Here is a 24,508-nt window from a genome sequence, read left to right as displayed (position 1 = left end):
CAAGCAAACTAACGACACAACAAGACACACCAGGACAAGAGAGTAGTGAATGCAGGGAGCTGATTGGTCGACACAACCAACATGGCTGACAAGAACAGGAACAAACACAAAATCTGTAGACATGACAAAACATGAAAAACAAAACCAAAACAGCATCAGCTAGCTTAAGCCAACTATGCATCGGGTGGATACTTGTGAAGCCTTGGATAGGACACATCCCAAGATGCATTTCCTGCTGAAATACGTTAGAATCTGGGGTTAACAAGTTAACAAAGGCACAGTTGTGCCAATTCACAAAAGGAAGAACCTTCATGACATGTGTACCTTCTTAGGAAGATCGTACTTAGCAAGCGCGATAGCTAGCTTACGCAGAAAGGCAGGATCAAGAAAGGAAGTCTGCGTCAACATCTCTGGTGAGTACCTTGTATTTTATTTTAAGTTTTTTTTTATATACAGTACATGCTAATATAGTGTAAAGGTAGAAGTTCGGGGGTTGTTTGTAGGTGATGTATAAGAAGCTAAAGCTAGCTATTTCTATAGCTTTAGTGACAATGGTATCCTCAAATATGTGAAATGCCTCTGCTGCTTCTTTAACACCATGCAGAGCTATAGAGCGTTTTTGTAGATTATTTTTGCCACGTGATTGTGTTATTTAAGGGGTGGATGAGGTCACTGTGCTGAGATTGGAACCCGAAACCTCAGAACTGTAAGGGAGACATGCTAACTACTAGGCTAACAAGCTAGCCAAGATTAGAGTCATGTAGTAGTCAGATATCAGTATCTTACAAGTTGATCATTTATTCATACTTTTTGCTTAATTGTTTGCATTTTGCCAAAACAAACAAACAACAACAACAACTTGAGTGTAGGGATGGAGCCGCTCAGAGAGGTTAGGTTTAAAAAAATAAAAATTTAGTTGGACTTTTATGCTCCCTCTTACGTGTTCCAGTTAAAAGGCAAGCATTTTGAACCAATTGGAGACATTTGAGGGAGGACTGGCTGGCTCCAAAGCAATTACAGTATTACTTTTACAAAGTGTAACGCCTTCATCTTTTCCAGCCATCTAATTTGAAAACAGATTCATTGAACTACCGCTTTCCTGCTACAGTATAAGAATCTATAAATTGAATCCAGTCAGCCTTGGACTACTGTTCAGTTCAGTTTTGTCTTAAGTAAAAATGTTGAAGAGTCGCGCTTGTGCTTGAGTCTCTGACATAATCCTAAAAGTCAATTTGTGCGACGTTTGTGTAGCGTTGGCATACATGTCCTTGCCGCTGTACATACCATATGTTGCAAAAAACACCAATTGTGACCCTTTCATTCGCTGCACCCCTCCCAAAACTCCAACTCCCAAACCTTTTGTAAAGATAATTTTCTCATGAAAGTTAATCACCTTTAACCGGCTCGTCATTAGAAAGGCCGTCTTTCCCGTCGTTCTTTACCTGAGAGCTTATTTGCCTCGGCAAGTCAATATTTGTTTAAACAGAGAGGACGGGAGAGCGCACACTTGTCAATATCCTGGTTACCTTGCACGGTTACCTTGCTGACTTGCAACCGACAGTCCTAACTGGTCCCTGCTAGCGGCATTGTGAAACTCTTACCAACTGATGCTAAAGTAGCTTGTCGGCATTTTGTTTCAGTGGGGATGCTTAGCCACTCCCAACTCTGAAAAGAACACAATAATCATATTCTACTACACTGTGGTCTTATTTGTAAAACTACATAAACAACCACGTGCACACATAAACCCTAAGTGGTCCTCAAGCACCTGCCCACACTCTAAAAACAATTGGGTGAAAATGAACCTAAATTGGGTCAAAAAGGGACTGACCCAACATTTTGGGTTATTCAATTAACCCCAAACCTTTGGGTCAAATGAATAACCCATAAACCAACCCAAAAATGTGGTTGATTTGTGGGCTATTAATTTAATTTGACCCAACATTTGGAACTGAATACCTCAAAATGATGGGTCAATTCATTTTTGACCCAATTCAATTGGGTTATTCTACTAACCAAAATTTGGTTCATTTGTGGATTATTCATTTCAATTGACCCAACAGTTGGGGTTAAATACCACAAAAAGTTGGATTGGTTAATTTTTTACCCAATTCACTTGGGTTCTTAAACTAACCAAAAAATTGTTTCTAATGAATAACGCACAAAACAATCAAATTGGTTTGATTTGTGGGTGATTAATTTAATTTGACACAACTTTTTGGGTTAAATAACATAAAAAGTTGGGTTATTCCAACCTTGACCCAATTTGGGGTTATTTTTGACCCAACTGTTTTTCGAGTGCACTACGGTCTCATCTGGTTTGAACTCTGTTATTTTGACGTGTAGGCAGTTTTCCGCCTTAGGATTTTAGCTGAATCCAAAAATTAAGGGTAGTTAACTTTGGAAGTCTTGGTTCTTTTCTTTTTTTAGTGTGGAATATTTTACGACTCTGAACGAGCACCAATTGGTTTATTTTGGAGACAATATCACCTGTTGGGCCAAGATGTGAGGTGTAATCCTTCACAATGTTCACCAAAAGACAGCTTGAACCTTCTGCCCTCATCTTTGCTCCATTCAAACCCAGCGCAATCATTCACATCATGAATTGCCGTGACCCCAATAAAGGGTCGCATGGAGCAAATCTCCAGTAGACGCAAGTCACCATGTTGAGTTGGTCTTTTGTCTCAGCAGCATTAAGACTCCGCTGTCTGTTTCTGGACACCAGCGACATGATTGCATTTGTGGAGCCTGCCAAACTGCCGCCGCTCGACTATCTCTAAATGGTTGGCTGAGTAGCTCCCAGAGGCTACGTGAGTGTGTGTGTGTGTGCGTGCGTGCGTACGTGTTGTTTCCTCTGACAGTTACTGATAATCAAGAGTCATGCAAATGCCCGAGGCTTGTTCCTCTCCGGGTTGGCCAAATAGTAGCTTTTTTGTTGTGCCAGTTGCAGCTGCTGAAATGAACGTAAGGTTGCTTTTATTTCCGATAATTATGGTTGGTGGAGAAGTTTGGTTAAATACTGCTCATGTATTTTGTATTGATCATTGGGACTTCAATCAGAATTCATAAAAATGTATCTGCACTTTTTTTTTTCTTTTCTTTTTTTAAACTATTTGTGTTGTTGGTAGTATTATTAGTATATTTTATTTTTATAATTAATTTAGTAGTACTAGTTATATTAGTTAAACTATAATCAGTACATTAGAATGAATAATATTAGTATTAATGGTAGTCTATTACTAGAATAATTAGTAGTATTAAATTAGTGTTAGTGTCAGTAGAGTAGTGTTGGCAGATTTATTACCAATATTAGGAGCAATAATGGAATTAGCTTAAGTATGAGTACAATTAGCCTTATTAGTTATGTTTGATTGCACACTTTTTAGTTCTCCACTTTTAAATAGTCACCGATACCATTACCAAGTACGGATACCCCCCCCCCCCCCCAAAAAAAAAACAACAACAACCAAACACACCAAAAAAAGCAATTATAGATCATTTTTTAAAAAGTCTTATGTATCATAACATAACATTTTCCCTTAAAACTGCATGAAATGAATGGCAAATGTTTATTCTTCTAATTCCTAATTCTCTAGCTTTCCAGGTCCTGATCATAAAACGGCCACAAGGGGGCGACCGAGTGCTGATACGTTGAAATAAGGCCTGCCCTATACCGAAACCTGGTATCCATACTCGACCATTCATAGTAGTATTAGTGGTATGAGAATACGTTTTGGTATCATAAAGTACAATTGGTATTAATAGTACAATATTGGTACCCGTAGAAGATTATTTTTTGAGTATTACAGTAAGTGATGCTAACTAGCTCCTTGAAGTCCTTCGATCGAATCGCCAATTACGTACTAGCAATTCCTTTTACTGGATGACCCTAAAAAGATAAAAGCAACACATTGTTTGTTACACAAGCAAAGACAAGGTGAATAATGCCACTGGGTCAATGCGTGTGCTCCTTCTTTCCTTCCTTCCTTCCTTTCCTTCCCTGCATGTGCGTTTGCACACCGCACTGACATTTACATTTTCACGTGTTTACGTGCCTGTCAACACAATTCAATAACACACACATCACATCATAATCCGTATTGCGTCGTACGTCCGCTGAGGAGTAAACGAGGCGCGGCAAAAGGTGACAAATTGTTGTGCAGCTGCTTTGCGGGACGTCCACGCTCGGATGTCGGAAGAGCAGATGTCCGACTCGCATCATCCTTACCTGGATTAGTTTCCGTGGCAACCTTCCACCCGAAGAAGGGCATTCGGTGCGGCGTGTGCGCGCGTGCGCGCGTATGCAAACACTCTCGTATGTGTGTGCAGGTGCATTCACTGACTATTCAAATAGTTGTGTTCATTCATAGTGATTGGGAAACAAGAGCTCGCTCGGCACTTTTAATACGCACCATCTCAAGCACAACTCGCACAAAACCTTTTGTAATGACATCATTGACATCGTTAGACTGTTACAGGGATCTTTAAATAAAAAAAAAAAAAAAACGGCAATAGAAGAGAGGATTTTAAACTAGAGTGCTTGTTGCATGCAAATGCACACTGATGGATTTAACAGGAAAATGAGTGTGTGTGCGTTGACATAAAGGAAGGAAGGAATTCACGTGGCAGTCATTCATTCAAAATTACAATTTAGATGTATATAGTGACATTTTTGAACCGCTCATAAGTTCCAGCTGAATAAAAACAGTCCCAAATAAAGTTCAGATCTTCTAGTAGGCTTTTCCAGGATCATTTCATTTCACCTTCTAGGGCAGGGGTGGGGACACTCGGTCCTCGGGGGCCGGAGTCCTGCAGGTTTTGGATGTTTCCCTTCTCCAACACAGCTGATATATGATCAGCTCATCAGCAATCTCTGCATAAACCTGATAACGATCCTCTTGATTGGAATCAGCTTGTGTCGGAAAAGGGAAACCTCCAAAACCTGCGGGGGACTCCGACCCTCGAGGACCGAGTTTGCCCTCCTCTGTTTTGGGGATTCATAAAGTTTTTGCATGCTTAAAAAGTTTTTTATTTATTTATTTATTTTACTAAAAACTGACTGTCATTTTGAACTGTTCATAAAAAATAAAAATAAAAAATTAAATAATATAAACATGTATGTTATTTTTAAACTGGACATTTTTTCAAGTTGACAGTGCAGGAAATATGCCAACATTTTTTGTCTGTAACGTGTATTGATTATTGTTTTGCAAAAGCAGATGTTTTCAAATGTCTAATTTGGATTCAGTCTGCTTTCATGGAGGCCTTCAGGCATCTGACATTTTTTTGGAGGTTGAAACTGGCTGAGATTTTTACCATTTTTAAATTAAACACGATATCAAGGCAATTACTGGATTCTCAAAAATATTTATGGATTATTTTGCTAATCGATTAGTAGCAGCAGCACTTTGCGAATACTGAATCCTGTTACATTGTGAAAGTGCTCATTGTGTACTAGTAGTAGAGCACAAAGGCTTCAGCGCTTTCAGCTTTGGAACACACGTGTGACATCTGCGTCCACATAAGCTTCACCTGCCTAACCCTCACCTGCTCCACACAAACACACACAAACATGTTCAGCTACAATGGATGGCTTACAAAAGTGCTTTCTCACGCACACACATTCCCAAGTTCCAGTGTCCACTATGACTGCAATATACATTTGACCACTAGATGTCAGACTAATGAAGGATAAAGGTCTTTCTAAAAACCATCCCCCCCTCCCTCTTGAAAGGTTTGTGGATTCAAACACTGATCTCTTGACTGTGAGGCACATTCAACCACTAGTACACTTCGCCGCAGCCTAATTTCTTCCCACTGCCACGTAGTTTCATTTCTTTCGTTTGGGGTTTTCTTTTCATGTACGGACGGGATGCCCTAATACCACGATGAAATAGTATGGTACTTTTTGAGCACGTTTATAACTAACTCCCCCCCACCCTTTAAAGTATAGTCTATATAAACTGAATTTTTTTTTTTTGCAGTGGTGTAGCACAACCTTTTTTGAGCTTTTCCATAATACTAAACATAAGAGTTGTGTCAAATATATACTGTATAGTCTGCCTTGACAACCAAATAATGCTGACTTTTGATTGACCCTGTTTGGTAATAATGTAACAAAATATGGTATGTTATTGCAACAGTACAGCATCATAAGGTGAGTTATGCTGTTATCTTTGTTCATCTATCTATGCCAGTGACATATAGTGGCAGACGGTACATACAGTAGTCAACCTGTGTATCCCTTTTTGTGACATTTTTGTTTGGTGGCTTACCATGAGATTTTTTTTCAAATGTAAAATATGTGCCACGGCGCAATAAAGGTTAGGGAAAACTGCTCTAGTTTTAATGGCCATCATATGTGGCGCAGGAAATTATTCAACTTGGAAAATTATTCACTACCCAAAGTGTAGCGGTACATGGGCTCCCTCTAGTGGTACACGAAAGAATCACTTCCCAACTAGTTTAAATTTGGTCTCTAAGATTTATTTATTATTTATTTACAATTTTTTTTCCCCGTAATTGTCGTTATGTAGACTGGTGACCAAAACGTGCGAGTAGCGGAAAAGTTGTCAAAATAACATTACATATACTAAAAAAAAGCAAGGTACACGCAAACTGATTTTTAACATCTTAATCCATAATGACAAGGAAAATATCGGCTAGTGATATTTTGTGGCGTACTTTACATCAAGAAATCTCGAAGTGTGGCTCCCTCTAGTGGAATATGAAAGCATCGCTGCCCATTTCCAGGTCAGTTGTATTTCACTTAAACATTTGCATGAATACTTTTTTTTAAACTTTATGGTATCTTTTTGTTTAACTTTGCCGGAATATTTTGAAATTTATTGTTGATATATATCCATAGGTACAGTTTTTTTTCTGTATTTGATAGCAGTATTATTTATTTTTAGGTGGTGCTTGTTATGTTTGTTGACCTATCTACACCAATGACATATAATGACATGCAGAACAATAAAATACTCTTCCACTAGATGGCAGAAGGTACGTAATTTACCTGCGTATTCATATTTTGTGATTGATAAATTTTTGGCCCATTCTTAGATTGTTCCAAATGTAAACTTTATGACTTGTCTTTTTAAAGGTTCAGAACGCCTCTTCTTGTGCATCTCCAGTGTCCTGCCAGTTTGTGTGTGTGTGTGTGAGAGAGAGCGAAAACACCAGAGAGGATCAGCTCCCAGAATGCGTCTATTATCCTTTGGTGGCAATCAAAGTGTCACGTCAGTTCGTTAGTGTTGTGGGCCTCGGCTGCCATAGTGATGACTAAGTGGCTTGCGGGCTCTGAGGACAATGGCGCCGCGAAGCCTCCACAAAGCACGCGGCTAATGCCGTCCTTTCAGCCGGGCCCGCCGGGCTGCTGAGTGTGCAAGGCTGCCGGGTCGACGGTCCAGGGGGGCCCGACCCTATAAAAGCGCAAGCGAGGGTCTCTACCCCGTCATTGATTATACTGGATCTGTCCCACTTCAGTACCGTCTGTAAGTATGTTAATAATTTCCACTAACAAATGAAATCAGGGCTAGCAAAATGCTAATTATTAGTTTAGAGGCATGGCAGGTAAATGTAAATAAAAATAATGTTTTTGATCAGTCAGTGTCATAGTGCTAAATAAAAGTGGGGGAACATTTTCTTTTTTTTTTATCACTTCATTATTTTCTTTTGCAGATGTACTGTAGTATAATTTTACATTATTATATACTGGAGCTTTTTAATGTCATACAGCTGGACCATTATGTAGAAGTGACAAATATTTGGATTCATATTTACCATTTTACTTTTAATTTTAGATTCTGTTAAAAAAAACAAACATATTTTTCTTTGACGTGATATAAATATTGAATCTGGCAAACCATGTCATTGACATAAAGTAAAATTTCCTAAACTGACCCTTACAAAAAGAAAAGTTTAAAAAAATTAAGAATATAAAACTCTGAAAAAAAACTCTAAAAAATGCATTGACCCCCCCGCAAATGATAAAAAATGGGAGGCAAAATTAATAGAACTTTTTATTCGTTAGACATACTGTAGTTTTAAAATATCTTTGAATTTCATTTTTTCAAATTATATAAACATTTTTAGTGTACAAAAAATAGTTACAAATCAAATTGACCCATTTAAAAATGTAAAAAAAAATAGGGAGAAATGTTAGGCTGAATTTCCTCTGAATACTGTAAATAAATAAAAAAATGTTTAAAAAATTTTTTCTTTCAAATTTTCTTTTTTTAAATGATCAAACACACAGTTGTTGAAATAGAACAGTTCAAACATGCAATAAATGGTAGACTACATCGTTCAATTTTTATTTTTTATCATGCATATATTTCAAAATAGTTTTTCTTTTTTTGTATGATAAAACGTTCCGTAGGTCAAAATGAAATGTAAGGAAATAAAACAATTTTAAAAAATGTAATATACCTATTTGGAAAATGATCATTTCTTTTATTTTGAATTCTAAAATATGCAGTTGATTGTTAAACATTTTTAATGTAGCAAATGCAAGACGAGTGTTCATCAACTCCATTTAATTCTCCTCGTTCAGATAGTGAAGTGCGACGGCAGCAGCAGTCGCAGCCATGAACACTCAGCAGTTGGAGCAGATGGGTCAGTTCAAGATCACCGTTTGGGAGGAGGAGAACTTCCAGGGCAAGCGCTGCGAGTTCATGCTGGATTGCCAGAACATCATGGAGCGCGGCTTCAACAAGATCCGCTCCATCAAGGTGGAGAACGGACCGTAAGTAGAACACCTCCATCCGGGTTCTTTCAAAGTCCAAATCATTTCAACACTTCATCCATTATCCGAACCGCCTATCCTCACAGCCACGATTATAAAAGTCTACACACCCCTGTTAAAATGTGAGCAGTTTGTTAGTTTCATAATTGGATCACAACATACCAATCATATGTGTTGGGAGATTTTGTTATGATCCAATGAACTTTTGGGCTTTTTGGCCATATTTACAGTAAACACGGTGGTGGAAGTGTCATGCTTTGGGGATGAGGGGGGAATTATGAGCCTTTCAAGATGCCAGTCAGTTTTTGCACAAAACCTTATTGATTCTCCTAGAAAGTAAAAAGACAATGTTATGAAAAGCCTACAAGAACATATGAAATTTATTTGTGGCTGTTTTTATTTAGCTGGAAATAGCCTTAGTTAAGGTGGAAGGAATTATGAACAGTTCAAAAATGCTAGTCAGTTTTAGGATAAAACCTTCATGATTTTCTAGAAAGCAAAAAAAAAAAAAAAAAGTAAGAAAAAGCCTACCAGAACAGCTGAAGTTTATTTGGATCTGTTTTTATTCGGATGGAACTGGAAGCCTCAAGGTAGATGATAGTGGAAAAAGACGAATTTGTAATACCACAAAAACCTGGCATTTGAACAGGGGTGTGTAGACTTTTTATATCCACTGTACATAATGTCCAATTCGATTTTTTCCTCCTGATGTGGAAGCAATTACACTTGCATATTATTGCATTTGTGGTTAGCATGCATCAAGCGTGACCTGCCGCGTGCATCTGCTTGCCGGGATCCATAATGGCTGACTGACTGCCGATCAGATAACGAACGCGCCTTCAGCTGCAGCAGGCAGAATTAAATGTTTGCTTTGTGCCGCCTTTCACAAAAAGCAGCTGCATGCTGCGTTCATTACAGGCCATTGTGGCGCCCTACGCCGCCGTTTTGTCTAAGTCAACGTAAAGTTATGCATCCTAACGAGCGTCCGTCATCCCTTGGTCCGCTTGTAGCTGGGTCGGGTACGAGTACCCCGAGTTCCAGGGGCAGCAGTTTATCCTGGAGAAGGGCGACTACCCTCGCTACGAGGCCTGGAGCGGAAACAGCAGCTACAGAACCGAGCACATTCTGTCCTTCAGACCCATCAAGTGTGCCGTGAGTGCTCTTCTTCTTTTCATGGCTCAATTTGGATATTTGACTTAATCTACCAATACAAACACACATATCTTAAAGCCTTGGATATATATATATATATATTAGGGGTGTTATATTATTTATTTTACTTATTTATTTTCTTATATTTAGTAAGTTATTTTATTTATGTAGTATATATTTTTTATTTATGTATTTATTTATATTTATATTTATTTTATTTAGTTATTTTACATAGTTATTTTTTTTAATTTACGTATTTATTTATAGGTTTATTTTCATGTATTTGTTTATTTATTATTTGTTATTCATGTGGTTATTTATGTGCATGTATACGTATTTATTTACATATTTATTCTATTCTTTATGTGTACTGTATTTATTATCTTTTCCAATGAAATGAAGTTGTGACTGTCGTGCGCCGAAAACGTGGTCTCTCGCAGAACCACAGCGACAGCAAGGTGACTCTGTACGACGGCGAAGACTTCCAGGGCCGTAAGTTTGAAATGTGCGACGACTACCCCTCCCTACAGGCCATGGGTTGGTGCTCCAAAGAGGTGCCTTCTATCAAAGTCAACTCCGGAGCGTAAGTTAGCAACGACTCTTCAGTTACAATGAGATTAAAAATTGTATAACTTTGGTAAAAAGTTTTTTTTAAAAATCTTTCTTAAGTAAGATAAAGATCTCGAAATTAGCTAACGTGAATCATCTCAACACTTAGTGATAGGAAAATGAAGCTTCATGAAACACTTTGTTTTTTCCTCCCCTCTAGATGGTGCTCTTGGTTTGAATATTAAGGCTAGTGCGGTGGAATTTCCACGGCATCTTTCAATCAAGATCGCCATCTAGGGGAGTAAAAAAATATTGCAAGTGCTTCATGAAGCTTCATGAAACCCTTGTGATTTTTTTTTCTTTCCTTTAGATTGTGATCTTGGGCTAAAGATAAAGGCTAGTATAATGGAAATTGTTTACATTTACACTGTATCCTTAAACCAAAGCCACCATCTAGAGGAGTAAAAATATATATATCGCAAGAAGCTTCATGAAGCACTTGCACTTTTACTGAAAATCAACATTTAAGATAGGTGATCATTTCGACTGTTCACATGATGAAAAAACATTTTCATGCCACTTTCCACTTGAACATGAAGTCCATGGACATTATTTAAAGGGAAGCGCTTTGATTGGCGGCGAATGGAATCGGCTGTGTTCACTCCACTGATCTGAATATATGACTGGATAGCCGATAGGCCAAGCCTTTTGAAGTCGCAAGGCCGCCATATTGCTCCTCCCAAGAAACGTTTCTCGGCATACCATCCTATACATTTACAGTATCGAAATTGGAGAACATTTGAGACAGAACTTAGTAGAAACCGCATGATTTATATTTTGATAGACGGCCCTATACTAACTGCCTACGAGCTCTATATGTCAAATCTGTACGTATACTGTATAGTTTATACAGTAGTCTGCTCGCGAGATGGGAGGAGCAAGATGGCCGCCCTGTGACTTCAACGACTTGCACGGGAGTGTGTATGGCTATTCAGTCATATATTCAAATCAGTGGTTCACTCCCACGACACAAATTGCCTTTTAAATTTTTTTTTAATATAAGATGGCTTGTGCGCGTCTGCAAAATTACTAACACCTGTTCTAAGAGTCCTCTGAGCCAATGAAAGCCCTTTTCACACTGCATTTAGCAGGGTGCAGCTCCCCGTCATTAAACCTATTCATTGTGTATGCGGTGAGTTTTTACTTCCTGATAGGCTGTTATGTCAGCACTTCCAAATATGGGCAAGCTGGCACCCGGTCATTTTGTGTTGCCAAGCGACTCTTTCCTACTGAGCTAAGTGCAGTGTGAAAAAGCTTCACTCCTCCGGCCACAAAAATAGAACCCATGGTGTTTAACAGTACTATTTAAAAAAAATTTTTTTTTAGCCCAACTGCTACTCTACGTGCCCGTGATGTCCTTCTACGACCACTAGGCCGGTCTTCGTAGTACGTAATGAATGTCACTTGTGTCTGTGACAGCTGGGTGGCGTACCAGTTCCCCGGTTACCGAGGCTACCAGTACATCCTGGAGAGAGACAGACACCAAGGCGAGTACAGAAACTACAACGAGTACAGCACCCAGGCTCACACCAACCAGGTGCAGTCCATCCGGAGGATCCAGCACTAGGCTCGGCCCAAGTCGAAAAACTTTCATCTCTCATCTCCGACCCGGAACAGTAGATGGACTCGGTCTTTCTATCTCACTGTGGCTCTACACGTATGGATATCTGAGTGCTTGCTTCTTTCACCATGCTCAAGCATGTTTATGGAAATAGGAAATAAAGGCTTTTCTTCCCAAAGGAGGCTGCTCCAAAATGTGCTTTTGAAATTTCAACTCATCACATACACAGTTAAATGCAGAACGACTTGTTTTGTGGCAATTGTATATTGGGCTTCACGGTTTAATGATGAATACCGTGCTTAAAAAATAAACACGTTACATACAAAAAAATACTTAAGAAACTGTACATTGAGATAAAAAAACAACAACAGCAAACTGTACTTAAACAGTGATTCTTTCGTCTACCACTAGAGGGAGCCCTCACACATCACAACATAAATGGACATTGTTTCATTTTCATTCATTTTGTAAAATATGTGTTACTCATATTGAAAGACTCTAGTTTGTATTAAGTATGATTTATTTGTTATTTTTTTATTACGGAAGGTCCACCAGCTGATTTTAATACAGAACGTTCTAAATAATTATGCAATAGTGATGTCATTAATGGCGTTTGGAATAGTGAAATATTTTTGTTTATAGTGTGCTACTACGTTTAACTGCAATACATTGGCTCCCTCTAGTGGTTTGCCAAAGAATCACCGAATTAAATGTTCAAACTGTACATCTTACAGTGGCTCAAACATTTGTTCAGTAAAATTCAGCTGTATTTAACATTTAAGAATGTTTTTTTTTTTTATCAATAGTTGCAGTACATTTAAATTGAAATGTTATTTAAGTAATTTTGTTATTTTCCAATATATCGCAGTGTTAATTTTCAAACTGTGTCTTACGATAATATGACATATAGACACTCATTTAAGACTTAGGGCGACGCCACGTTATTGTAGTGAGGACTTTATACTGGTACCGATGCTAATTTGCCGCGGTTGATAATAAGCAGCTCACTAGCTTCTTCAAAGTCTGCCTGCTTCAGTCCCACCATGCAGACCTCGGGGCAGCACAGGGTGTGTCCTATGTTTGCCTTTAGCTAGCTAGCGTAGCCAAGTTTGCTATGACACAATTCCAATGAGTGGTCCTTTTTTTTTGTTTTAACCCAATTTGAGTTATTTTTGATTTACCTGTTTTTAGAATATATAAATAGCCTGGCATTGGCTTGCTCCCTTTTGGACCCAACTTTGGGTTAGCTATTTCACCCACTTTGGGTTACTTTTGACCCAACTTTTGACCCAACTTTTGACCAATGGGTCAAAAATAGCGCAATTTTGGTCAAAAATGGGATCAAGTGGTTTGGTTGGGTCTGTTCTTTTTTCTTCTTATTATTATTATTTTTTTAATACCAAAATTGGGTTATTTTTAACCCAGCATCTTATAGGGGTGTTATACACCCTTAAGACTGCTGGGTCAAAAGTTGGACCAACCCAGTAGCTTGGGTCAATTTTACTGTCCCAAAAATGAGTTGTTCTGTTCAAAACAACCCATAAAATTGGGTCAAATTGACCCAAGTTAGCAGTTAGTCCAATTTTCGACCCAAATTGGGTTGTTTTTGACCCAGCAGTTTTAAAAATGTAAAAAAAATGAAGGAAACACATTGTAAGGCACTTCTCCTGCTGGAGTATGCTGTCAAAAAATGGTCGGGTCAAAGGGTCAAAAGGTCAAAAAGTGTCGGATTCACTACTTGGGTCATTTTGATCAAACTTTCTGGGTTGTTTTGAACAAAATGACAATTTATTGTGTCACCAACTGTTTTTAGAATGTGTAAAAAATATTTCAGGGTTTTGTTATTGTGCTACATTCATTTTTCATGACAACCGCGTGATTTCAATGAAGACAGCAAAGGCATTTTTTTGTGTAACATGACCCATTATTTTAATTCTTCAAGTTTAAAACGGAAACTGGAATGGAAAGTTGATCCTTTGTTTGGCTATTCTAATGTGGCAGAATCCTATTTATTTTACAGTCACACACTTGGATCCTGGAGTGTGTTTGCCTCCACACACACGTACACGAACGCACACACCCCTCCCACTGTCCAGGACGTGCGCGTCCGTGTTACACACCCACCAGCCTGCATCAACTCCCGGTCCCACACCCCAAAAACAGGATATTTTAATAAATGTGTAACTGTGTGCACAGTGCACACCTTCGTCAAATATACATTCCTCTGCAGTCGGATTAAAGGCTGCTCTGCTTGTCACTTGTCATTGAGGACTGACGCCACTCAGGTGTTCAGCGACAGGTGCCACTTGGACCACAAATTGCCAAAGGTGAGTTTGCCAGGACATTTAAGGGACTTGGACGGTCACAACTGTCTGTGGAACTGCATCGTTAGCTACGTTCATGCTAACTCTTGCTTCTTTCTAATGGGGCAGATTTTTGCGACGAAGGGTGGATTTCTTTCCACGCTGGAAGGCGATGGATCACGTGGCGAGCGGATGCTGTCCAGCCTTCGAGGCTTGTTTTAAGTTGCCTGCGACGTGTACTTGGACACAGGCAGCTAAAGCAAGTCTGGGATGCGAGAGACAACCGTCAGCACCGCGGACAAGGCGCCGTCCTGGACTCGTCTCCTCCTTGTGAGGTGCTGAAGGCTGCCGGGCCTTCAGCACTTGTGGGGGGGGGGGGGGGGAGCGGGGAAAAAAGAAAAACACGAGGGGCGTTTGTACAAGGTTGATGCAAAAACGAATGTGTTTGCTCACTCAATACTTGATAAATGATTTGCAGAGCACTCGGTTGACACAGATGGACCATATCACACTTTGACTTTTGATGTTTTAATGTGATCATTTGATCTAAAATGGGATATGTTTCGCGTTAAAACGGGTAAATTATCATATTTTAACATGAGAGCTTCAGGTAAAAATGTGTTAAAGTTTCACGGTAAAGCGCAAAAAAAATCAACTTTAAAATTATTACATTTGAATGTAATTTTCACATTTTAACATGGTAGCCTTTGAGTTCACATGGAGCCATGTTTTCATTGTAAAGTGATAAATTATCAGTGTAGAACATGACAAATATCATCTTTAAGTTTCACGTTAAATTGTGAAATTTTTCATAAACTTATTATGTTTTAATGTGATAATTTTTGCAATTTAATGTGATAAGTTATGACATTGGAACGGAATAAGTTTCACATTAAAACATGGTTTTATGCTGTAACTTGATGTTATCGATGTAAAATGGTTCACATTAAAGCACAATAAGTTTCGCGTTAAATCGTGGAAATGATCACAAACCGTAATAAGTTATCACATGATTAAAACATGGTAAGTTTTCATTGGAACGCGATAAGTTAAAAATGTGACAAGTTTCACGTTAAAGTGCAAAAAGTTTCACGTTAAATCGTTAAAATGACCGCAATGTAACGTTTTAATTTGATAATCACATTAAAACATGGTAAGCTAAGTTTTACGTGATGTTATCAATTTAAAATGTGAAAATAATCACATTTTAATGTGAAAATAGATATCAAGAAATGTAAGAATACTGCATCCATGTAAAAATGGCAGAAAACCCACAAAGGGTGGCCAGAGGGTGACAAGGCTATACCATTAGTGTTATATGAGCGCCCCCTAGTGGTGAGCAAAAGAATACCTCATTTAAATGTTCAAACTGCATTTTATTGAGGCTTGATTTACTTCTTTATTTTAATCCGGTACAATACATTTTTCAAGTACTATACATTTGCAATGATTTTGGTAAGTGATTTTCTATTCCAAAAAATGCGGCTGCAGTTGAAACATAATAAATAACTTAATATATATTGTAATGTATATTTTCCGTTTTTAAGCATTGTTTTTATTTATTAGTTACAACAATAATAAAAAATTTAAAAACTACTTTGAGGATTCCTGTTTCTTTTTAACACTGTCCATCTGCAGCCTATTATGTATGCTTTTTTTTTTTTTTTTTTTTTATTCTCTCAGGTGACATGCATCAATTGAGCAGCAGCAGGTTTGTGGCTTGCTTGTTGCCTGAGGTCCACCCGAGCGTGTTTTCCAAGGTAAATACCGGCCGAACTGCAGTCTTGTCTGTTTGCAGAGAGCAAAAGAGGCGTAAAATCAAGCAAGACGTGAACTGGTTTCCATGTCAAACACTTCAATTCACCATAGAAACTCAGATCTTAACGCGGCGACTTTATTAAACTGCGATGGCGGATTGATAAGGGCCCAATTTCGATCGCCCCGTGTGCGCCCCCCCCCCCTCCTTCTTTTATTGTGGGCGCCGAGGCGGGCTGACAGAGGTAAATTGCTCTTTTAATTAAAGCAATGCAGCAGAGGAAATTGCTGTCTGAATATTGTCTCCGAGATGGGGGGCCAGCGACAGTTGCCTGGAAACTTCAATCTGTCCACTCGCGTTTATTCCAGATCACAGTTGGGAGATAAAGTTTAATGAAAATGCGCTTTTCCTGCGCCAGCAGCAAGCAAATGAAATCCAAGCCTTTTGTGCACAAGTGAGCACAATGAGGAGAGAGTGCGGTGGAAAGCTCGTGTTCAACATGTTCCTCTCAGGTGCGTCCTTTCTGGCCCCCCAGAAAGATTTTTTTTTTTTTTCGGGAATAGAAAAGCTTTCGGGCGGGCGAGCGACGTTTTTTGCCTCCGTCGTCGCCTTCTTTTTCAATCTGCGAGCTCGTCCGCTCTTTTGTCGGAAATCGGAAATCCGTCTTCCTGGACGCGTTTCCTGGCTGCTCACAGCCGAACCCGCCCGGGCCAACGCCAGATCTCACTCAGCACCACGACCGCCACACGCAGCACTTCGGACTGCGAAGTCTTCTTTTCACATTTCGCCACCAATTGCCATTTTTTTTGTTAGGACACACTTTGGGTTGCTTTTTCGAGGCGTTTTTAGTCATGAGTGAAAGCGAAAATCTGATGAATGGTCAATAGTGATTTCTTGGAAATTATTTTTGTTTCGTTTCTGATTTCAGATCCGACAGAAAATTTGCTGAAAGACAACAAAGCAGCATCCTGGGGTCCGATCAATACTGGAGCACAAAAAGGTAATAAATGTATAGTCAAAGTATTATAATAGAAATAGCCTATGCTCCGAATTAATTTTATGTCATGTTGTGAGAAGTCTATATCATCAGCTTTCGTCTCATTTTGCGTGTTCAATAATTATTATTTGGTTTCATTATTACGGCGCAGATATTACTTTTGACTTTCACCAGTCAGAAAACAAAAAAATAATGAAAACAATGGCACACGCAGAAGGTAAGAGGCCATGATGGTCCTGTTTAAATGAATATTGTTACAATTATTAACATTTAATAAAATCCTTAAATAACGTTTATAATTTATTCTGATCGTATTTCGCGCTTAGAAAAAGCTGTCAGACAAAAAAAATACTTTCACTACTACTAGGAATAATAGTAACAATAAAAATAAATAAAACTATCAATAAATGTTTCAGATATTGTATGATAAAATAAAATGGAATATATGTGCAAAATGTTAAGCTCAATGAAAAGCGCTGGGATTTATTTTGGATCATAGTTCGCTTTGGGAAAACGGGGCAGAAAGTGAACAATAGAAATGAAAAAAGAAAAAGAACATTTAATATCAATATTTCAATTCTAAGAATAGAAAGCTATATTTATCCCAAGAACAAATACAATATAATTGTTAATGTCTTTACTAAATTATGGTTAAATTAACACGGCCAGAAAAAAACAAAAACGAAAATGTATAAAAAAGTAAGAAGAAAATTTTGGTTGAAGACAATTCAGATAAAATAAAATGCAATTAGGCAAATCATTAAATAATTGATTAAATTGATAGCGCCAGTAATAGAAAAGTAAATAATTAAATGCATAATGCTTGATTAGTCTACATCCTCCTCATATTCATTTTTTAGCATTATTTATCATCGTTGATCATTATTTCTATCATTACAATTATTGCTATTATTATAAATTATTATATAATCATTTTCCTCATCAATTTAAACATTATTTCTATTATCATAATCATTTCTATAATGATCATTATCGTCATCATTACTATTATTTTTGTTGTATACAGTTATTATGATTATTATGATTACATCAATTTAGAAACATCCAGCCAGTCGCGTTCATCCTCGCGCTCTTTTCCTTCTAGGCAGCGGCCAGATTCAGTTGTGGCAGTTCCTGCTGGAGCTGCTGTCGGACAGCAGCAACGTGTCGTGCATCGCGTGGGAGGGCACCAACGGCGAGTTCAAGCTGATCGACCCGGACGAGGTGGCGCGACGCTGGGGCGAGCGCAAGAGCAAACCCAACATGAACTACGACAAGCTGAGCCGGGCGCTGCGCTACTACTACGACAAGAACATCATGACCAAAGTGCACGGCAAGCGCTACGCCTACAAGTTCGACTTCCACGGCCTGGCCCAAGTGTGCCAGCCCACCTCCACCGAGCAGGCCATCTACAAGTTCCAGGGCAACTTCTCGCCCCTCCCCTTCTCGGGCATCTCCAAACTCAACCTGCACGTGGCGCCCGCCGTCGGCCCGTCGGGCTTCTCCTACTGGGCCGCCAGCTCGCCGTCGGCAGCCCTCTACCACCACCACCATCACCACCACCCCGGCCACAGCCTGCAGACCCCCGGCCCCTTCGCCACCGTCTCCCCGAGCCACATCGGCTGCGTCAACAATATCAACACGCTCAGCAACATTAATAATCACTACAACTGACTGCCGCGTCGTCGCTTCCTAATGACGTCACGCAGGTAAAGGCTCGCGCTTCCGGGGTCCAACGGAAACGGAGATGCGCGCTGCCGGTGGTTGGCAAACATTTTACGCCAGTTTGGTGCCAGCTAGGAAGAAAAAAAAAAAGTTATCTCTCCAAATACCACTATAACAGTTGGGTGAAATAAGAACGGACTAGTTGGGTCAACCTGAGCATTTAAAAACAAAACAATCCAATTTTTTGAGTTGTTTTGTCCAAAACAAAACACAACAAAACAAAACAAAACATTGTTTTGTGGCCCAAGTAGTGGTCGGTCCCCCTTTGACCCATATTTGGGCTATTTTTTTTTTACCCAACTGTTTGGAAACGTTAAAATACTCACCCAATATAAAAGTACGCACAATTGGAACAATAACATAACAAAACACTTAAATATATTCAAATAAATGTAGCACTACTCAAATGAAGATTAAAATGTTGCATATTAAATTAATGTGGAGTTTGCAGTTTAAAGAAGTGAAACGAAGCTACGTTCAAAGCTTGCTATATGCAGCTTGAAAACTGTAGTCTCTGGTCGACCTTTAATTAACCAATACAAGTTTGAAAATATTGAAACGCAAATGTATTTTTAAACATGTACATCTGACTGTACTTGCAGTGGATGAAAAAAAGTAAAACACACCAAGTGCCATCCATCATGACCAACTTGAAAATACAGTAGGCCTATATCAGTTAAACAAAAACGAAGATCAAGTTTGTTTCAAATCATTGTAACATTACACAGTTTCAATATTAACAATCTACTTATGTGTGCGGGGAATTTATATTAAATACCAATAAAGATTGAACCTAGAAGTTTAAAAATAAACAGTTTTATTGTACTTAAAAGTTAAATACAACTTAACTTTAACCTTTATGTCAAATGAACCCAAAATTAACAGCACTGCTGTTTACCAAATGCAAATGAAGATCTTGAACCCCCACAACCAGTACTAAGCACATTATTAATTTATTAAGGTGTCAAATTGTACTGTAAAAATAATAATAATAGCTTTCCTCGTTAATATTATGTCTGATTCGTGTCTGGTTTATTTTTGTGTGATTTAAAAAAAAAAAATGTTTACAAAATGCTGAATTCAGTTTGAAATATCTCCTTCATGAGGCTACATTAGAGCACTTAATGATCCTCTGAAAATTCTAATCAATTTGTCAAGCACTGTACACTGTTGAGAGTACTTTTTTAGTACTACTGCTAATAATAATAATTAAAAAAAAAAGTGTGAATGGATGACGTAGATACCCGATTAATTCTTGGGAAAATTCCACAAGCATTCATGTGGGGGCTGACAAAATCACCAATAGGGATTGTTTGTATAAAATATACCTTATTGTAGTCTGAAAGGAGAATAAAATGGTATTTTTTGCTGTTTCATACCTGTATCTGTATGTTTTCTGTGCCAATTGCATGCAAATAAATCACTGTGCTGCATTAGTAGAGTACTGGCGCCATCGTGCGGTCAATACGCGACAATAAACACCTCACGTGACGTATTTAATAGTCCAGGTGGTCCTCAGTGCACGACCGGCTATCATTCCTCTTTCGGCGACGTAAACTGACCGTCAACTCTTTTTATTTTACTATATCATTTCTCTCAAATTTTTTTTTTTATTAATCTATTATTATTTTTCTTCTTTTTCTCATTTTCTTCCCAATATTGTCATTAAACTACAATTTCAGATTTAAAAAAATACAAAATTGTAGTTCTTTACTCTTATTTTCACTTGAAATTAACTTTTGCTTTTATTTTATTGTACACCTGACAAAGCCTTGCAGTGATTTGCAATGTCCACCTTGCAACCAGATGGTAGCGCTGTAACTTCATCACCGGAAGTTGTATTACATAACAAGGTGCCCACAGGACAGTTATAGAGGCTGGATGCATTTGCAAATGACAGATTAACCCCAAAATGTCTGCAGTGCGCATGCGACACTTGCAGTACAATGAAGCAAAAAACACACTCAGTGAAATGACGCCAATGTAACTTACATGTGTTCCAGTTGAATAAAGAGACTATCATGGCGACAAGGTTGAGGATGACTACAGGTTGAGTTAATAATAGCAAAGTGGTCTTAATTGCGAGGCTGCACCACGCATGCCGCTAATCTCACCTAAACTGTTGCTGCTAAGCAACTCTCCTCATCAGCACCCTTGCATAACACTTGGTGGGTGGTTTCCTTGAAAGCCGGTCAAGTCAGCTCCCAAGAGAGAGAGAGAGAGAGAGAGAGGGAGAGAGAGAGAGAGAGAGAGAGAGAGAGAGAGAGAAAGAGAGAGAGAGTGAGATACTAAAACTTAACAGAAGAATGATTATACAAAATAATGACAATTAACTAATCCTCCTGACCGTGAACAACTGTATTTAATTATTATTATTATTATTGTTATTTTAAAATATTATGGTTGGATTCTGTTTGCCAAATCAAAAACGATTTACTGATTCAAATCTTGAGGTCATTATATCAGCTTTGTGTTCAATAAGAATTATATATTGTTTATATTTTCTGGTGAATTTGATCAACTTAAAATAGTTAAGGGTTTTTCCAAATTTTGGGGTGGCCCACAGCCCTCCCTGTATTGCACTAAACTAGATAAAATGTATTAGTAGTAATGGCACCTACTTTTCCACACTCCCCCTTGTCATTCTGCTCACCTCCACCCTATTTATTTATTCATTTATTTATTCATTTATTTATTTAACTAGCTTTGCAGACCGTATCAAATGTCATTTTTCGTATATGCAACGGGCAGCTGAAAAATGAATGGCGAGCCACAAATGGCCCCCGGGCATTAGTTTGGACACTACTGTTCTAAACCATCATCATCGCATCGTCATAATAAACATGTGAAACACACTTGGATGACTATGTAAGTCTACTATGACTTTATTGCAACATGAATTATTGTAGCCTATAAAATATAATTTGAGGGAAAAGCTTGGCAAAACGGTACGGTACCCCTACACTTTACTCAAAAATGGTACGACCCTTGTTACCTTTGCTATAAAATGTTTTGGTTTGGCTCACTTGCATGTTTGCTGGTTGGATCTGGAAATTTTACTCAGCACCTCTGAAACAACGGCAATCCAATTCAGATGTATTTCTGGTAAGACCTACGTATCCATTAATACATTTATTTGCACAAGTGGTATCTTGTTGACATGACTGACTGTGCTGACTATGCAGAGCAAAATGACTACTACAGAAACAGTTAGCACTAAGCTACTGCTACTTAGCACTGCTTGACTTAGCACATTAACACAGTCATTCTTTTTTTGGCCTTTCTTTACAGTGTCTAGTTTGCCTTGTTCATTGATGGTTGCATGTTGTATCCTAGATCATGTCTTACTAGTCATTCATCATGGTAGAAATGACAAAGAAAGGCATTTACAACCATGGTGTAGTTACCAAACAAGCTAACAGTTAGCCTAGCTTGTTCTTTTTGGGTTTAGTTTCTTCTTTATATTTTATGTCCGTTTTGATGCCCAGTAGCACCACGCTGCCTCTCACGGGCCGGTCTCGGTACTACAACAGATTTGTTTGATTTTATGTGGCACAAAACACAGCTGTACTAAATGTTTTGTCCGTTCTTGTTCTTTTTCTGTGAGGTTTATTGGCAAACCAGCTTGATGGTGCGCTAGCGCCACCAACTGATACTGTTTTTCCACTGCAAGGATACCAATGAGAATTGATGGTGGTCACACGCTGTGAAGTTTGTTAATGCCATCTAGTGGTGACGGTCTGAAGTGCACTTGTGTGTCTCAAATTTTTGTCCATCTCTTGAGACAAAAAATGGCCAAGCATAGCTTTAAAAAAAACCAAAAAACTTTTTGAATAAGTCACTTGTATTTCAAGGCACCAATATAAATACACTTACCATAAAAAAAGCAATCCCGTGTAGACACACAATAACTACCTTTTGACCTTGACATAAAAATAATCCTTAAATTATCCTTTTCATTCACATTTTCCTCTTCGGACTAATCATGATTCACACGTTACGTGAAAGCAAAACTAGGTCTGAGTGCGCGAGCGCCATTCTCGTCGGAAACAGGCCGGGACGCTCCGTGGGCTTCGCGTGGCTGAGTGTCAAGTCAACACTGCAGTCAATGAGTCACTCGCCCATCTGGAGCGAATGCTAACTAATTAGAACGGCGCACCGAGACGCTACGGAAATAGACTTGTGAACACCAAGGGAGGGAGAAGTGGAGTTTGAAAGCGAAGTGAGAAATCAAAGTGTGTGTTTGTACATCTGGGACAGCCTCCAGGCTATGCAAGACACATTTTGGTGCAGTATGAGAGCAAATGTAGCAAAGTGTCCCAAATGGGATGAAAATGGCAGCACTCCTCTTGCTTAACAAAATCCATGACTGGATTTGGGCTGTTATATAAGACAAAAAAATGAATGAATGGGGATGCAGATTGATGCACTGCGAAATGATTCATCGGCAAATTCAAAGAAAAAGACACCAAAGGACAGTTTGTAGGTGTGCGGTTGAATGAAACGAATTGGAGCATGTTGCGTAACATAATATACAGTATGTCTCAATTCAAATGAGACGGAAGTTATGTAACATTATGCAAAAATGGGGGCAATCGACAAAGAAAATAACTTGAAAATGAAATAAAAAAGGAAGTTGGTCGGTGAAGCCCGAGTTCACCTCAGCACTTTCAAACAAACGGGTCAACACCGCAGTAATCCTGTTGACGAGATTAGCGGGCAAGACGGCAAAATAGAAATAATCCCAATGAGGTTCTCGTCCGCTAATACTTTGTTTACGTTTGCTAGCTTTTTTTTCTTTTCCACTCTTGTGACGAGGGTGACATAAATACACTTGACTGCTTTTCATAATATACCGTATATGAACGTAGCAATCAGTTCTTTATTGCTCAGAAGTCTTCACTGACCTTGGTATAAAAAATGATTTATGTGTGATCCCAAATAACCTTGACTTTTTACTTGCAAATATGTGGACGAGTAAATTGCATTCATTTGCTTTTAGTGTTCTTTAGCGTGATAGCTGTCGTAGTTAGTAGTAGTATTAGTAGTAGTAGTTGTTGTGGTGGTGTTGGTTGTTGGTGGTGATACAAGTGGTGTCTGTAGTAATTAGTAGTACTAGTATTGGTAATAGTAGTTGCGCTACAAGTAGTACTCATCATATGAGTGGTAGAAAAATGCTAGTAGTTACCGCAATTTCCACATCATCTCTGTTGTATTTGTGTCTGCCCTCAAGGTGACATTTGTCTTCTTTTGTTGGCATGAGGAAAATGCTCGCATCTTTGATCCCATTTCACACTCACAATATTCGCCGCATCTGGTAATGACGGAATGTTTATCTCCGGAGGTGTTTATCGACACGCAGGTTGCACACTGGATCAACTTTGCTGTCGGCTCTGAGCTGCTTACACTTTGTCTGGCTCTCATTCACTTCTGGCCGTTACTATAGAGACGCAGCAGAAGGAAAATGCAGCGAGCGAGCGAGCAGACAGACAGACAGACAGGCAGACAGACCCGGACCTGAGCTGAATGCTAATAGTGGAGGCAGCCTCTTACATAAGACCACTGCAGGATCTGCAATGAAGTCACAGCACATTTGTGAAACAAGACGAGACGTGCAGCCTTAGAGAAGTATTGAGCACGCATTTACGTCGCGGAT

At 38.8% G+C, this 24,508-nt stretch overlaps 2 protein-coding genes and 1 long non-coding RNA gene across 4 annotated transcripts; all 3 read left to right on the top strand.

Annotated features, from left to right (window-relative positions):
* Nucleotides 1-89: 89 nt before the first annotated feature.
* Nucleotides 90-2,662, top strand: LOC144060829 (uncharacterized). Its single transcript, XR_013296022.1, has 2 exons — nucleotides 90-413; nucleotides 2,431-2,662. It is a non-coding gene; the product is annotated as an uncharacterized LOC144060829 (long non-coding RNA).
* Nucleotides 2,663-7,122: 4,460 nt separating this feature from the next.
* cryba2b (crystallin, beta A2b) lies at nucleotides 7,123-12,249 on the top strand. Its single transcript, XM_077580698.1, has 5 exons — nucleotides 7,123-7,496; nucleotides 8,558-8,749; nucleotides 9,760-9,901; nucleotides 10,342-10,484; nucleotides 11,930-12,249. Exons 2-5 carry the CDS (start codon nucleotides 8,592-8,594, stop codon nucleotides 12,075-12,077), a joined length of 591 nt encoding a protein of 196 aa, XP_077436824.1. The 5' UTR covers nucleotides 7,123-7,496; nucleotides 8,558-8,591; the 3' UTR covers nucleotides 12,078-12,249.
* Nucleotides 12,250-16,304: 4,055 nt separating this feature from the next.
* Nucleotides 16,305-20,244, top strand: fev (FEV transcription factor, ETS family member). Of its 2 annotated transcripts, XM_077579037.1 has the most exons (3): nucleotides 16,305-16,642; nucleotides 17,059-17,130; nucleotides 18,233-20,244. In XM_077579037.1, the coding sequence occupies exons 1-3, from the start codon at nucleotides 16,594-16,596 to the stop codon at nucleotides 18,799-18,801; spliced, it is 690 nt and encodes a 229-aa protein (XP_077435163.1). In that variant the 5' UTR covers nucleotides 16,305-16,593; the 3' UTR covers nucleotides 18,802-20,244. The 2 variants fall into 2 exon arrangements, with proteins under 2 accessions (XP_077435163.1, XP_077435162.1); XM_077579036.1 differs by lacking the exon at nucleotides 16,305-16,642 and having other exon boundaries at nucleotides 16,684-17,130.
* The last annotated feature ends 4,264 nt before the right edge of the window (nucleotides 20,245-24,508 follow it).

Source organism: Vanacampus margaritifer, chromosome 11, assembly GCF_051991255.1.
Source record: "Vanacampus margaritifer isolate UIUO_Vmar chromosome 11, RoL_Vmar_1.0, whole genome shotgun sequence".
Classification (NCBI taxonomy): domain Eukaryota; kingdom Metazoa; phylum Chordata; class Actinopteri; order Syngnathiformes; family Syngnathidae; genus Vanacampus; species Vanacampus margaritifer.
The sequence above is the reverse complement of the archived record's forward strand: the minus strand, read 5'-3'. Positions and strand labels throughout refer to the sequence as shown.